At 34.3% G+C, this 16,000-nt stretch overlaps 2 protein-coding genes and 1 long non-coding RNA gene across 6 annotated transcripts in view; all 3 read left to right on the forward strand.

Annotated features, from left to right (window-relative positions):
* The first annotated feature begins 5,669 nt into the window (after window positions 1-5,669).
* On the forward strand, window positions 5,670-6,407 carry LOC110382311 (uncharacterized). The gene is made up of 2 exons (XR_010277116.1): window positions 5,670-5,741; window positions 6,047-6,407. It is a non-coding gene; the product is annotated as an uncharacterized LOC110382311 (long non-coding RNA).
* Window positions 6,408-8,046: 1,639 nt separating this feature from the next.
* LOC126053878 (uncharacterized) lies at window positions 8,047-9,156 on the forward strand. Its single transcript, XM_049837264.2, has 2 exons — window positions 8,047-8,111; window positions 8,461-9,156. Exons 1-2 carry the CDS (start codon window positions 8,094-8,096, stop codon window positions 9,130-9,132), a joined length of 690 nt encoding a protein of 229 aa, XP_049693221.2. The 5' UTR covers window positions 8,047-8,093; the 3' UTR covers window positions 9,133-9,156.
* A 5,141-nt stretch (window positions 9,157-14,297) lies between these two features.
* Window positions 14,298-16,000, forward strand: part of LOC110382308 (neuropeptide CCHamide-2) — a 28,211-nt gene continuing 26,508 nt past the window's right edge. For all 4 annotated transcript variants that reach the window (XM_021342892.3, XM_021342894.3, XM_021342893.3 and 1 more), the window contains exon 1: window positions 14,298-14,440. The gene's annotated coding sequence lies outside the window, so the exon portion shown is untranslated. The remainder of the gene's footprint in view (window positions 14,441-16,000) is intronic.

Below are 16,000 nucleotides of genomic sequence, written 5' to 3' on the forward strand. Positions count from 1 at the left end.
CCTTAGTATAGGATAAAATAAATAAATATTGTTTATATCACAATATGTTTTTTTCCTTATACAATGAGAAAGCAAAACGATATTTGTATGTTATAATAAATGTTTATAGATATTAGAGTGTTATCGAATTATTTGATATTATAACATAAACCATAGGCTTTTAGGCTAGTTTTATGCGGTCACTATTCCCAATTCTGTGTAGATATTAAAAGTTGCAAGGTTTTGGTAATCAGAAAGTCTTTTTATTACGAGTCAGTTATTAAATCAGTTTTGTTTTTAAGAATGGAAGAATAACTAGACTCTGCCCTCGAGGCCGATAGATGGGCGCTATTGCTTATTAATAACATGCAAAAATAAATAAGAACATAGTTTCACAATTTTCTTCTTTTCTCGACTTAGTATTCTATTTTTATTTTAACCGAGTGTCACAAAGAGATTCTTAATCCGAATATTTATGTTTTTAAGGCTGTTATATTATGCTATAATGTACAAATACCTTATACATGGGTACATTGTCTGATATGTTATTGGCCTAATTTGTAAGTAGTACCTACATTTCGTAACAGACACACAGCAAACTAGTAACACCATATAGGTAGGCGTTTATAGTCAGCCTAACTTACCAAACACAACTTACATAAGTTTGATATACTGTAATGTCAATAGGCATTATTTTTTCAACTAGACCTTATGTAATCGTAGCACAGTTTTATGTAAATAATGCAGAATTTAAGTAAATGTGAGTAATTGCTTTTATAGAAAGTGACTTTTAATATGCATATATGGGAATTTAAATCATATATTTTATTACTTGGATACTACTTATTTTTATTTCTTCATTCGAACATACTGTTTAGAGAAAGTGTAACGCTCACTAAATCGTATTACTCGTGTGAACGCACCTATGTATACTTTGTTATAATAATTTCCATTCCCGCATTGCGTTTCGATAATAATTTTGTATTATTTATATTCTTTACATTAAAAAAAAATCTCAATAAACTAAGTAGATGACTGATATGCATATTTTTTATATTTTCTTTTGGCCCAAAAAAATATCAAAATAAAGCTCCACATTAAATTAAAACTTCCACATTTACAATCTTATCAGGATTGAATAGCCTACAATGACTTGGTCCTATGGGAGAAGACTGTTACTTCCATGTTATCTTGTCGAACTTACTAGCAATATATTCTGGAAGCTTCTGCTGCCTCAGTTGCACTTGCAACTCTATAATGTCTAGAGAATACTACTAGATCATACATTGGCCATATCTATAATACTACCTTCCACCAGTGGTTTTCCCTGTGTGCCGTAAAAACTACTACGAGCACTTGGACATTAAGGCTTTTTCTTAACGACGTCAAAAATCATCAAATGATCCCGTTGTGGGTTAGCAGTGAGGGAGTGTCAGACTCTTACTGACTGAAAACCGTCGTGTTCCGTCGTAGGCCTTTTATGTACCAGGGCCGCTTTAACTCTTTCGAACAATCCCGCAGCATAACATCTGTCAAAGGCTAAAATAATTCTTCAAATCGGTCAAGTGACATTCTTTCCTATGATATCGTCATTAACACAATCCATCTATTGTCTATTTGGTTGTCCTAAATATTCATTCTTCATGATCAGATCTACCTGATTAAAACAATTATGATTTTAAAAATATATTATAAATATTTGTAGTCATTCAAACAAACACCAATGAGCGAATTTCGGAGGGCACGATAAGCTGTAGGACCCGGCTATCATTGAATATATAGTCAGAAGCCAGTAAGTCTGACAACCAGTCGCCCGGGTAACTGGCTGGGTTGAGGTGGTCAGATAAGTCGGTCCTTGTAAAACACTGGTACTCAGCTGCCTCCGGTAAGACATGAAGCCGACCCCAACATAGTTGGGAAATAGGCTAGGATGAAATAATTCTAGTAATTGAAGTGTAATATATAACAATAGATATGATAATCAATCATCGATGTGCCACCGATTCTACCCCATTCGGAACTAAATCATAACTTTGTAAGTTAAACAATTCCTTTGGGACGCTCCGTCTACCACAGATATACAGAATACACCAGAAGTGTTCTATTTCCGTGTCCGATTATACAAGAATCGATATGATTTTATCGAGAGTAATATCTTGATTTATCACCTAAAAATTATAAATAATGTGGAAGTCATAATAAATTCGTTGATTTTTTTTGTTTGCAATCATATCTACATAAAGTGATGTAATATTATAAGTGACACAATTTTTTTGCAATCGATTTTATACGTAACACACGAGTTTACTGTCACTAATAATATCGGCTAACGTAACAATAATAATCGTTGAAAATAAGCCTACCTACTGAGTTACACGAATATTATTTAGTTTTAAACATATGCAAGATAATCCAGATACATAGATATACTTCATTAGAAACATCAATTTTTACAGTTTGATCTTAGGAAGAAAACTGACATGATAGACAGTTTTATCGCCGAGAGAGATCTCTTCCAGACAACCTATGAATGGATAGGCACGAAAAAGAAAAAAATACAATTTAGATAGCAAGTACCGTTAACATATTTCAAGGGCTTAATATATTCCAGATGCAGATCCTAATCATCGTGGCCCTAACAGCATCAGCCCATTGCTATCACCGCAATTTCGGCCCCATATTCGGCGCATTCAACCCGACTTACACAGAATTAGCTACCGAGTGTACAGAGACGGACCAACACTCCTGCTTAGTCCTACCCACTAAGAAGATTTGTAGGGAGAAGTTGAGCGAGCCTTTAAGTCCCTTCGTGCCAATACCGTGGTGGTATTTCTACTGCCAATGGGTGGTTACTCTGCCACCTGCGCCCACGACGAAATCTAGTACTATACACCCGTTCTATAGGAAGACTTTGGATGAAGTGTTGGAGTATAAAAATAGTTTGATGAATAATAATAAGAATCAGTTTTGAAATAGAGATTGTGTTTTGTTTTTTGGTATTGCAACGTGTAAAGCAGCTATGGTAAGTTATGGAGCAAAATCAGGCCAAAGATCCGAACAACAGTAAGTGTCTAGATAAAAAACTAGCTACAGAGAAAGAGACGTTAACATTTTAAAAGACCTATATAGGTCTAGGCCTATATAGGTCTATAGATGTGTGATCACGCCAATCCTGTCAGTCAGACTATAAGCAGCTAGGCCAACATCCAAAAATCACTTCTATTTTCCAATTAAAAACTAATGTCTCATTAATATAGGTCCATTTATTTGAAATACCGACTTCTTTTCCGAGAATGTTCATTCAGCAAGTATCCGCGTACTTCAAATAATTTAAATGTCAATGTACAAACAATTGTCGGAGCGCTGCGCTGGATCGATGCATACTTCTCATCACAATAATGGCTGCATTACTATAAACAAAGACAAATAATACAACGTTGAGCCTTTTGTGTGACGCATTATAAGTACGGTTGTGTCGCAGAAAGATTTGCAGAAGGACCACAAGGTGATACGGAAAAGGCCATGTGCGATTTACTTAAAGCATAATTCTAATTCACAGTTTGAATACCAGTGTAAAATAAACATTGCAGTGGGATAAAGATTTGAGTAATCTTCAAATAAGTTCGTCAAAACATTTTGATCCCTTGTGAATGCGAAATAGTCTATACCTACTAATATAATAAAGGGGAAACTTTTTTGTTTGTACAATAGAGGCCGCGAAATAATTGAACTGATTTGAAAAATGCTGTCATTGTTAGAAAGCTTTCCGAGTAACATAGGCTATATTTTATCTCAGCACGGGACGCAGGTAAAACCGCGGGAAAACAGCTATTGATGAAAAAAGTCAAAAAAATACTTTTCTATATTCTTTCTCAGATTAAAATCTTCCTCTGCACTGAATTTAAAAACGCTTATTTAACCGTTATACATAGTATAACAAACTAATCTTCCAAAAAGATATCACTCAGTACTATTGTTCAGAATAGGCTTTCTGCATCTTTATTTCTTGTTACCTTGTGGCAGCTACAACTTGACTATAAATGTAAAAGGTTAAGGAATTTCTGTAGTGAGAGGTCTAGCTTCGCTCCTGAGTACGCATTTTTCTTATTGTGCCTTTACTTATTATGTCAAGTTACTTTAAACATGTATTTATTGTTTGACGCAGGGTATATCCAACAAGGATGTTAAAAAGAAGAACAATCAAGGAAGCATGAGGTTTAATACTACATTCTAAAACAACAATCTCCTTATACGGATGTCTAAGAATAGTTATAAAAAAATCGTTGTAAAAGTGCCTTGTAAACGTTGACATCGCAAAACTGTACACTAGTAGGAAAACCTTAGCTAATCTATACTAATATTATAAACCTGAGGAGTTTGTTCATTTGTTTGCTCGATAGACTAATCTCAGAAACGACTATAAAAAAAATAATGTTAGATAGCGCATTTATTGAGGAAGGCTGTATGTTGCTTTTAATCCAACTGCGCAGACTAGTTTCCACGGGACGCTTGTGGCAACGATGGCTTCCACCAGTGTTGCCTAGTTAATTAATAATGGTTACAAATATATCTGACATTAGAGTAGATTCTCGTGTTGGAATTATGCAAACTTTAAACACACAGGGGGATGGCTTTATATTAAATTGATTAGTTATCAAAGTGATCTGTCATCTGTTGTGTGTAATATAGTAGTTATTATTTACATATATATTCCCATTTTGGAGCGTTTTAAATCATGGGGATATAACAATTATATCCAGGTCGCATTTTCTATAGGTATTCTAAACAAATATTTATTTAATAATGATTGTATATATATTTTTTTAAATGGACAAGGAAGCATACAGATTCTATCGTGAAGGAAAAAAAAACATTTACGATATTCCCGCGCCAACACAAAATAGGCGCGAAAACGAATAGAGGCCCGTGTTATGAGAACTTTTTACACACAAATGTACAGAAAACTTTGCATCGGCAATAACGCAACGATTTTCTGCCATCGTGGCTCGTACGCACGTACTATTTATATTAAATTTCTTCAATATCTGCTGTGAAGAAAACACGAGTTTTGCTTACACTATACTATATACTATGTATTATTGCGTAGCAAGATTATACAAGGTCTGTTTACTTTTCTTTCCTAAGATATTTTCCTAGTAGTTACAAGTTCAGATGTATTGTGATGCGACTTTTTCAATTAATTCCTTAATTATTAGCGTATCATGCAACTAGGATAGCTATTATAACTTTCTCTATCTGTCTGATATTTACGCTAACATCTGAACCGATTTAAATGACATTTTGTTCAGATATAGGTAGCCTGTCCAGAGCCTGAGATTGACAAAGGCTGCATTTTATCCAGGATAGTCGAACCGCGGGATATAGCGCGTATAGGTAAGTCCGGTAAGTCAAATAGGCTAATACGACAGTGAGGACAAACAGTTGTCTTGAATCATAAATTCAGTGGCATTTTTTATAGATGTCCTTACAACTTCAAAAAAGTAGTAAGTTCATAAACTTTATTTTATAGTCCACACGTTTTTAACACAACATGTGCAACAATAAAAACCTCCAAATGCATACCATTGTCGCACGTGATTCACGTGCAAAATTCTAATTTGTCAGATCATTAATTAGGTTCATTAAACTCTTAATTATTTCCTTGGTTTCCTATAGTAAATTGATATTTGATTACAAACCTGGGTGAGAAATATTATTCATTGAGAACAGACCTGCTCGGTGGGATGTGTCAATTAATATTGGTATGTATCCCTACTAATATTATAAATGCGAAAGTAACTCTGTCTGTCTGTCTGTTACGCTTTCACGTCTAAACCACTGCACTGATTTTAATAAAATTTGGAACAGAGATAGAGTTGACCTTAAGAAAGAACAGGATAGTTTTTATCCCGAACTTTTGAAGAATTCTCTTGGAAACGCGATATAACCGAACTCGGGCGGAAGCTAGTATTCTGTATGGTTATTTAGTAGTTTTAAGCATGAAACATGTCTAACAATTCCTTTCAAATTCATACCCTTACATACATTTACATATTTTTTTTTACAGTGGCTATGTCTCCTCGCCGTCATTTTCGTGACTTTATCCGACGGTAAAATGATTCCCGTTACTAAAAGAACGCCACGACCAAAGAAGACCAAATATATTCTTCCCAAAGACTTCTTGGAAAGAGGCAAGAGCCTCTTGGCCAGCGTCAAAATACCGAACCAAGAATTCTGTTCAGAAATGATCCTGTTACCTGAAGACCAGTATGTAGTTCTCCCGTGGTGGTTCAACTACTGCCAGGAGCTTAGAGAGAAGTCTGCAAAAGGCATTACTGGGAACGTACACTATACAGCCATACATAGGCACATTCTTGATGAGTTGCAAGCCTATAAGAAGAAGGTGAGGGAAAAACAACAGAAGAAAATGAAGTATCAGATGGAATTGGCATCGTGATGTTTTGTTTTAATTTTGAAATTATATGTCTTTTGTGGATTTTTGGTGGTTTATTTGTTGCCAGTATTTTTGTAGCGCGAGCGTCAAAGAAGGTTGTATATTCTAAGTAATTTTCAAAATGCAAGCAATAAGAATGTTTAACTTATTTGCATAAGGAGGCTGAAAACATGTCGAAATTCCAAGAAAACATATAAGCTTTAAGGAATTAAGTAACATTGCATGTAATTCTTTGACATCAATTCAGCGATTACTCACAGGGACAACATTTTTACCTGATTAAATGCATGGTAAATGTGGTCTTCATGGGTAGGTATATTTAAATGTCATATAAGAAGTCTCACAATATATTAAGTGAGAGAATAAAAAAAATGTATTAGGTACCTAAGTTCCTATGAGAAAAAGAAACGAATTTCCGTAGATTTTTATTTCCATTCTATTTTTGTTTCCAAAAACCCAAAAAAATGAGATATGTATTCATGAAGATAATCATCAAATTACCCCACGATGCGTGTAGCGTGACGAAGTGTCAGCAGACTCTTATTGACAGAAACCCACCATGTTCTTTCTTAAGCCCTTTACGTACTAGGGCCACGGCTCTTTCGAACAATCCCACGGCCCCGGCAAGAGCTATAGGTATGTAGGTTTTATTTCGGATATTTTTTTTTACGTCACCTGACTATAAAGAGGTTGGTGTAACCCACAAACAGCTAAAACAACTTTACCCAGATATCACGAAAGCAATGTAATAAATACACATCGAGTAGCTACTTACACTCGAGTGCAAAATAATGAACCCGATAAGGCTCTATCGTTTTATTGTACTCAGATAAGGTCGTAGTGTAATTATTTGTACTTCAACGAGTACTGATTGTCAATATTTTTGAGTAGCTCTGCTTTATTTAGTTCGTGATAAGGGGTCGGTTATTTTGATGCAAGTGTATTGTTGAAGTATGTTGTTTTTCATTAGATGAGTTATTTTTGTTGTTGTGGATGACCACAATGATTTAACGACTGAAAATGCTGGCACATGATGAATGAAAAAAAAATAACATAATTATCTTTCCTTCCTTTTTTTGACATAAGGAGTCGGGTGACTCTACAGAATATTATGGGTTCCAATCAAAATATTTTATGGTAATCATAATTGGCTTGTCAACTTATCAACCAAAACAATTTGCAGAACCAAAAATTGTTCTGTTATTACAGTTGAATCGTTATCATTTCAATGGAAACGAACAGTAAAAATAACTGAGTCCGAAAAACAAACTAAATAAAAAAAAAGATGGCGGACATAATTTAAGACCAATTTAACACCAGTGATTTCCATACTTACGCTTCATTTGAATTCTGAACACCTTCCAAATCGCGCCACATTTAAACAAACGCCAACGCGAAATCAGGAATTGACAAAAATTAAAAACATCTTCCAATTCCGACCAGTATTGACGAATCGAAGGCAAAATAGTCCACCTTGGTCGCAAAAAGGTCGTATTTAAGAGTTTTTATGTAGCCTTGTATGCAGGGCACGTAAGACAAATAGGCGATCCCTACAAATAGGCAGTTATGTTTACAAAACACGGTGAAATCGGTTTCCTTTGGCCATCAGTGTCTCGATAACGTTGCTGTGAACCTGTATCAATGTGAACAGCGAAATAAAATGGATATTTTTCAAATTGTGAGTAGACTATTAATATTTTAATGTCCTCATAAATTTTGTGGAGTGTCATTTCAATTTGTAGAAGATAATAGTATCTCTGTTTTATTAATTGCGGACATAGTAAGAATACTCAAAGCTGTGTCCCTAGACCCTACCTAGTTAAAATTAGGTATACCTAGGTTTAAAATTGTAAAAGTAATTATTTTTCGACAAACTATAAACTTGTTAATTAAAAAAGTCAGAAATGTACTGTGTGTATGTGATGTTTTCAAACGAACCGATTGAATAAATAAGCAAATAAGGCGCATGAGAAATGACTGGGTCAGCTGATGTGGGTCCGAAATAAACCTCATTCATTTTGTTTCAGTTAGTCCTAGCATTATACCTACCACAAGTATTCACAAAATCGAAATCAAAGTCAAGGAAATACAAAGCGTCGTCCTCAGATGAGGACAGTATAGAGAACTTGCTGTATTACAAGGATTGTCAGCGTCAGGGTAAGCCGGAGACCACGACGACGGAACATGTACAGCTGAGGTATGATCCTCCACCCCCTCCTCCTCCTCCGAGGCAGCCCGAGTGCCCCTTCCCGAAGATGTGCTGTGCCCTCACCTGCGGCAACGAGTGCGGGGGCAACCAGCCCTCCTACGGCAGCAGGCAGATGGAGCCAATGAACGGCTACCAACCCATGCAGCCAATGCCATCCATGCCGCAGCCTCACCAGCCAGGAATGGGAGCAGTACAACCTCAAATAATACGCAGAAAAAAGAAAATGAAGTTCCCGCCCGGCAAACTGCCAGGTTCATTACCAACCAGAAGAGATATGTCCGGGTTCACGAAAGAGAAGATTAAAAGCTTGATTGCCCAGGATCATGATATAAGGAAGATATTGAAGGACCTGGTGAGGGTCACGATGCAGAAGGTGGATCTGTTAGATATGATTAACTCGACTCCTGAGAATGTTCCCAAGACTGAGGATGATGGAAATGTGGTGTCTTCACCGGCACCGGTAGTTGCTATGGATGAATATGACGAATAAAACCTGTTCCTATTTTCTATTAAAGTACGTATCTTTATGTTTTTTTCATTCTTCTGTTCACAATTTTCAACACCTTAGAATAAGAGAAAAAACATAGACACATCAATGATTTTTTTCAATGTAAGCGGGCAGATAAAGTTGTACTTAACATGTTAAATATATTTTCGAGAGTTTGTTACCAGTTTGAAACTCCCGGAATTCTCACGTGGAATCAGAACAAAAATGGCCGCCACAGGAACTTTTGTTAACAATTATCATGCATTATCCTGTAGGAACGTCCATTTCTGTAATGCGATGCAAATTACCAACAAAATTCAGACGAAGTAAGTTATAATTTTAGATTTTATTTTTAGTTCCCTATTATCCAGATCAAAAGTAAAAAAAAAAAACAGGAATCTGATTTTCTATTAAGGTTTTCAGTCTAATTAAACCAATTGGCATTTGAGAACAAATAAAACCAGCCAATTATGCAATTAGAACCGATTTTCATTCTATCGTACAACTCTTTGATTATTATTTGTCTACTTTGAAAAAGGGAAAATCTAAAACTAGCCTCGAAGCACGTTTCTGGACGAAAAAGAAAAAAAACGCGTATTTATTGTTCCTTTTTCAAATAGCCGATGGAGTTTGCAATCAATGAGGTCGGAGTACTAGCGGAATGAATGAATTGGCTTAAAAATATAGTGGGAAATTCGAAATTCAGCTGGGAGAGAATAAATTATTTGGTTGATTCAAAGTCAAATATTTTGCCACCTACATATTGTTTACTTCTCTCTATTCCTATCAGCTAATCAAAGCAGCGGCCAGTTTATTTAACCTAGTATGTATATAACCTATATAGGCGTAACTAACCTAGTTTAAGATTAAGTGATTAAAGATAGAAAGTACCTGAGCCGCTGGAAAGCATTCTTATAATAAATAGGGATTTCATTATTTATATCTTTGATCTAAGTACTATGCTACAGCTTCCTTGGCTTTATGCTAAGAAAAAAAAACCTGTTAGTACATTTTGTAGAGTTTATTTCACCTACAACTAGCTTATGAACACAGTCACCAGTAACATAGGTACTCGTAGGCCGACAAACTTAAGTTATGGCTTAGCTTTAGTAAGGACCCAAACCAACTGAACTTGTAGCTAAGTAGGTACGTGCCACGGAGACTAAATATAGTGCCAAGAATTGTATTGGAATGACACAAATGAGTAACAGAGTAGAGTAGGAGAGGGTTTGAGAATTTTTGCTCTCATCCAAATGGCAGGCGCTTATGTAGATATTAATACTTAATTGATACTTTAGGGTTCATTTAAAAATCAAATCAAAAGGTAGATAATTACAGAAAAAGTTCAAACGTGCCAAATAATACGTTGTGTTTATTTCTGTCTTAGTTTAGGTTGATAGCGATAGATGGCGTTGCAAGTATGAAGCTCTTATGTGAAGAACTGTTGTGTTTGGGGAAATCTTGCTTGTCATATAAATAATACTATTATTCATAAATAAAAAAATCTCGAACCATTTTCTTTTCTTAAAGGAAAACATATTTAAAAAAAATGCATATTTTATATTTTTAATTTTGAGAAAAAATATCTTTTTGGTCACTGTTTTTTCCCAAAAACCCATATTAAATCTATCTTTAAATCTAGATATACCTATCTATTTCTGTTATTGTACCTTACTTAAATGTGAACACGCTACCCACTCACCGTGACAAATGATGACGTCATAATAGGAACTTCCAGTTTTCTTTTCAGATGCCGTTAGAATATAGATATATTGAGTCCCAGCATAAAGGTCCCATTTTGTCGTTCTAGTAACTTTTTAAGAAAATCTTTTTTTTATGGTTGGAAGAATGGTAATACTGGAAGCCGACCCCAACATGATTGCGAAAAAAGGCTCGGAGGATGATGGTTGAAAGAATAATGTTACTTCTGAGGTAATGTTAATGATACTTCTGAGATGACGGCAGAAAAAAAGAGTACGGAAGAAGAAAAATTATGAATTAAATTGGCATAACGGAAGGGAGGTTATATGTACGTATGTATGTATTATATAGATCTATGGATTTTATAAATGGGAACTATTACAAAAGCCAGATTAAGTTTTTTTCTTAAAGTAGGAGTTAAATATAGTTTAGTCATCTGGTTAAAAACAAGGTCAGGAATGAGTTCACATTCATAAGGCTTATCAATGAATCAAGCTTATATTTTATTTCAGCAGATCTGAATAATGATCAGCCCGTATGCTGTCGGTTACATATTTCAAATAACCGCGAGTTAAACAGTTATACAGTAACCTGTTTAATCAGTTAATATTGTGGTTAGTTTATTCCGGTTTGGAACGTGGGAGCTACACTTATGTTATTCATCAATGTTATTCTAATCGCGTGCTAAAACAATATATACATACACAAACAGATACAATTAGAAAAAAATAACTAGTAAAAATATACTATACTAGCCGTTTTCCCGCGGTTTTACTCGCGTCCCGTGGTAACTACGGCCCGTACCGGGATAAAATATAGCCTATGTTACTCGTGGATAATAACGCTTTCGAATGGTGAAAGAATTTTTAAAAACGCTCCAGTAGTTTTTGAGCCTAGTCATTACAACCAAACAAACAAACAAACAAAGTTTTCCTCTTTATAATATTAGTATAGAAAAACTATCCCAGTAAAAAAGCAGCTAAAACTAAAAACCGTCAAAAAATTCGTCCTCATCGCTGTCAACTGGGAGCGTACCCAAGAGGCTGGCAGCATTACCTCGTTGGATGGCCATGCTAATACTTTGTCCAAAGTAGCCAGCCTTTTGGTCACGAGAAGCGACAACCAGCCACCTAGATAGATCTTTAAACAGGTTGTGGGCATTCGGACCCGGAAGTTTCAACCCCAAAGGTTGAAACTCCCGGTCGGTTTGAATTACACCATTCTAATCACGTGCCTGATTTCACTGGCCCAGTAATTGTGGTCTTAAGTGTAGGCCGATGAACTTTTGTTTAAAATCGTGCCGCGGATTGCGTTCAATTTATTGGATTAAAATTGGAACGATTTTGCGGTATTTTTTGATGATTTTTTTTTGATGATTGAAATTGAAGCCATTTTTCATTCCAATTGAGAGAGTGTAAGCATCCGTTTACGTTCCCTCGGAACGCGTGTGAAACTGCGGGTGGAAGCTAGTAGAAGCTACTTATATATTTACTTATCTAAAAACTTCAAACGTAACCAGTAAGTGTAATTTAGGTTTATTTACAAATAACTTTTTACAATAACTTAATAATAAATATATATACAACATACAGTAAGTAAGTTATTTATCATTTACCAAAAAGGTTTATACGAGAACAGACAAAATACTCTGGTTCTGTAAAATAAACATCAGATTTTCTGTAAAAATAACTGTTTGCAAAAATTCTTACCTTCTGTGTTATTTCGCATAATCTGAACGTATCCTAGCAATCCGTGTGCAGTGGGAATTAAAAAACTCAAAAAGCTTTGTGTATTTTACAAAATTAGTTGCATTTTGTTAATTCTACAATATTCTAATTTGTCTTCAATTTTTATAAGGGGCTTATTAGTACCAGGATTTGCTTTAAATTGGGCCTATGTGGCAACAAATACCTACTCTTTGCACATGGTTCAAAAAATAAAAAGTGTCTACCAGTATTGGACAAAAGCTTCTGTGAGATCTAATGTACATAGCTTAGGTTTTCTCAGAGGTGTAAGGGGAAATTGATAAGTTTCATGATAAATGAATCTGAACCCTAGGTAGACCATATTTTTTCACTTTATCCTTTTATTTTTTTTTTACTTTGATATGTAGGTTATAAATTAATCTCCTATCGTAATACTCCATTACAAATAACATTTCAGGCAAACAGTTTAATCTAGTAGTTAATGTAAATGTTTTAATTCAGCCGACCCTCTGGCCCGGTCGGCAAAAACAAGGCTCTACTGATTGCTATGAGTAGGCTGTATGAAATAAATGAATATATTCATTCCCTTTGTGTATATGTTACACTAGATGTTCTGAGTGGGTTCGTGGGTGGGTGACCGGGTAAAAAGTAGCGTACCTATGTTTATCAAAGATTTGAATCGGTTCAGTAGTTTTGGCGTGGAAGCGCGACAGACAGAGGTAGTAAATAATAATACTAGTAAATTATAATATTAAAAATATGGGAGTGGTTGTTTTAACTTATTTTTAAATTCTACATTTACTTGGGTTATGTAATAAGTTTCTGGAAATGCAGTTAATGGTTTTTTTCAAAAAGGCCCCATTTTGGAAATGTCAAACCATATATTACCATCACTATACTTTGTTTTAACCTTTTAATTCAAGTTACAAGAAAAAAATAAGGCATTAATCATATTTTCCATCATTTTTTTAAGTATCCTTATTTTACATTAAAAAAAACTAAGTTCTAAACCGACGTCGCGCTTTACAATGCTACGACGGCTACGCGGCTACGACTACTCAGTAATCAGTGCTACGCGCTACACACAAGCACCAACTCAGTAATTACAACTAGTTGAGTGCTTCCTAGTGTAATAAAGTGGTAAAAACTACCCACAATCAACTGATTGCACGTTTTAATAACTTCGCGTCAAGTTTGGGTGTGATAAGGATGAATGTATGTCTGTGTAGCGTTGTCTCTTTTCGCCGCTGAGGTTGAAATCTGTGTTGCGAGTGGTCGTTCTACGTTGGGCGGGAACGTAGATTCAGTGAATGTATAGATGTGGTATTTTTATCGAAAAGTTTTAATTTTTGTTTGTTTATTTGAAGATTTTTATTGTGATTATCTTGTGATCTTATATTTTTATTAGCGTTATCTTTGATTATCATCATCGTTATATATGAATATTGTTTAATGTAAGAACCACATAATTAACTAACTGAAGAGGCAATCTCTATGTACGTAGGTAGAAATCGTTTTTTTACATAGCACTCATTATTGAACCAATTAACTTTTTTGTACTGAATTGTAACAAAGACGTGTTAAACCCTTCCTATAAATTAATCAAAGTAATTTAATTTCCCCAAAAAAAAAATCTAACTTACTCACCATGACTCACACTCACACACACTACCAATACACATTCAACAAAACAAATGAAAACTTTTTGATAGAACCTGCTTACGTCACTCATCCCACGCAGTTCCAGTCTACGCTGTCACAGGTCTATGGTCGCTGTTTAAAAGCGCGGGCACTTTCCCGCCCAAGCGCATTCCATCGTTACACTTTAGGGGCATAGGCCATGCACTGATCATATAAAGTACAAGACCTAGTGTTGGAACAACGAGGAAAGCTATCCAATAAAGGTAAGTCTTTGGTTAAGTTCTATTTTTAAAATTTTGTATGATTTTTTTCGTCTTTTCGAAATTCGAAATTTGAAAATCATTTGTGATTTTGTTTTTTTTTTGTGAGGAATGGGTGAAAACTCTTTTTTACGTTTTAAATGATAGGCGTAGTTAATCGTTTTGGTGGAAAATAAAGTTAAGAACTACTTTGTAGAAAGTTTTAAACTAACGTAAAAGTGAAATGTAGATTTTTAAAGTTGCCTAAAATTATATCGTTGATGAAATACTTTTACTAAATCATAATTTCGCACAAAAGAAACTGTCATAGACAATATTTTCAAAATAACTTATTAATTATAGTTTATTTTTATTTTCTCATATATTCAATTTTATGCAATATCTAACTGAATAACTTTTCTCGTATATATTGATTTCCTTTAGAATAAATATCTATAACATTTCCTAAGCGTTTAATCGCGTACGTGTCGAGCACCCACATTTTACGAGCTTATCCTTATAACACGCATCCAGTTCAATAGACATTATCTTATTACATTTATATTATATATTTTTCCTTAACAAAACGTTCCATTTCAAGAAGAAAATAAAACTATGACACAATAAATAAAATGCAATTTTCAAGAAATTATTGTATACTTAGTATTTTTTAGCGCAGAGCAGAAAAATAATTATCATCATCAAACTATTTCGTGTCCCACTGCTGAAAAAATGCCCCTTTTCACACAGAGAAAGTATTACAATTTAATGAGTGCTATATCACACCTTTTTACCTCGACAAAGGTTGCCAAATTGAGCAAAATGTATTAAAAATTCTTCCTACAGCTGCATTATTACGTAAAAAAAACAATAACTTTCATGTCCGGCACACAATTAGTACACGAATTTAATATTATGAACATTTTGGACGCAACAGTTGTCCGTTGTAAGAGCTCTCCTTCCCAAATTGTCAAAGAAAGTAAATTCATATTAAAATCTACGATTATGAAAGCTAATTTAATTCAGTACTTAAGGACTGGTAATATTATAAGTACTTACTTTCTTATTAAAAATTTAAATGTCAAAGTTATTTGGAAAAACAAAAGCAAATGAAAATATAGAACGCCAAGATTTTTTATACTTAATTTGCGCTCATTCTACCACAAGGTATCTATAAGTTTATTATAATAATACGGTAGGTTAAACATATATTTTGTTATTCATATTCTATAACTACTCAAGAAAAGCATTGACAAACTTAAAATTTAAGTTTACCGAAATAATGGCAAAGCGTTTGAAAATAATGAAAATCCAATATAAAATCCCATAAATATTGAAATTTATTCGAACTTACGAATAGACAATGACGTTAGATATAAAGACAATTTAAATAATGAAAGTATTCTATATAGACCAGACCAATGACTACAACCAATACTTATATTAAAAAAACTGAAAAGAATCTTTAAATATAGAAAAAAAACTTTCAAGTTTTAGATATTCCACCTATGGAGGTAAGAGGCAGGCTAATTTTTTTTATCCAGGTGTGGGAATGAGCTTTGTTATTATAATTTAATTTATAAC

Source organism: Helicoverpa armigera, chromosome 14 (assembly GCF_030705265.1).
Source record: "Helicoverpa armigera isolate CAAS_96S chromosome 14, ASM3070526v1, whole genome shotgun sequence".
Taxonomy (NCBI): Eukaryota; Metazoa; Arthropoda; class Insecta; order Lepidoptera; family Noctuidae; genus Helicoverpa; species Helicoverpa armigera.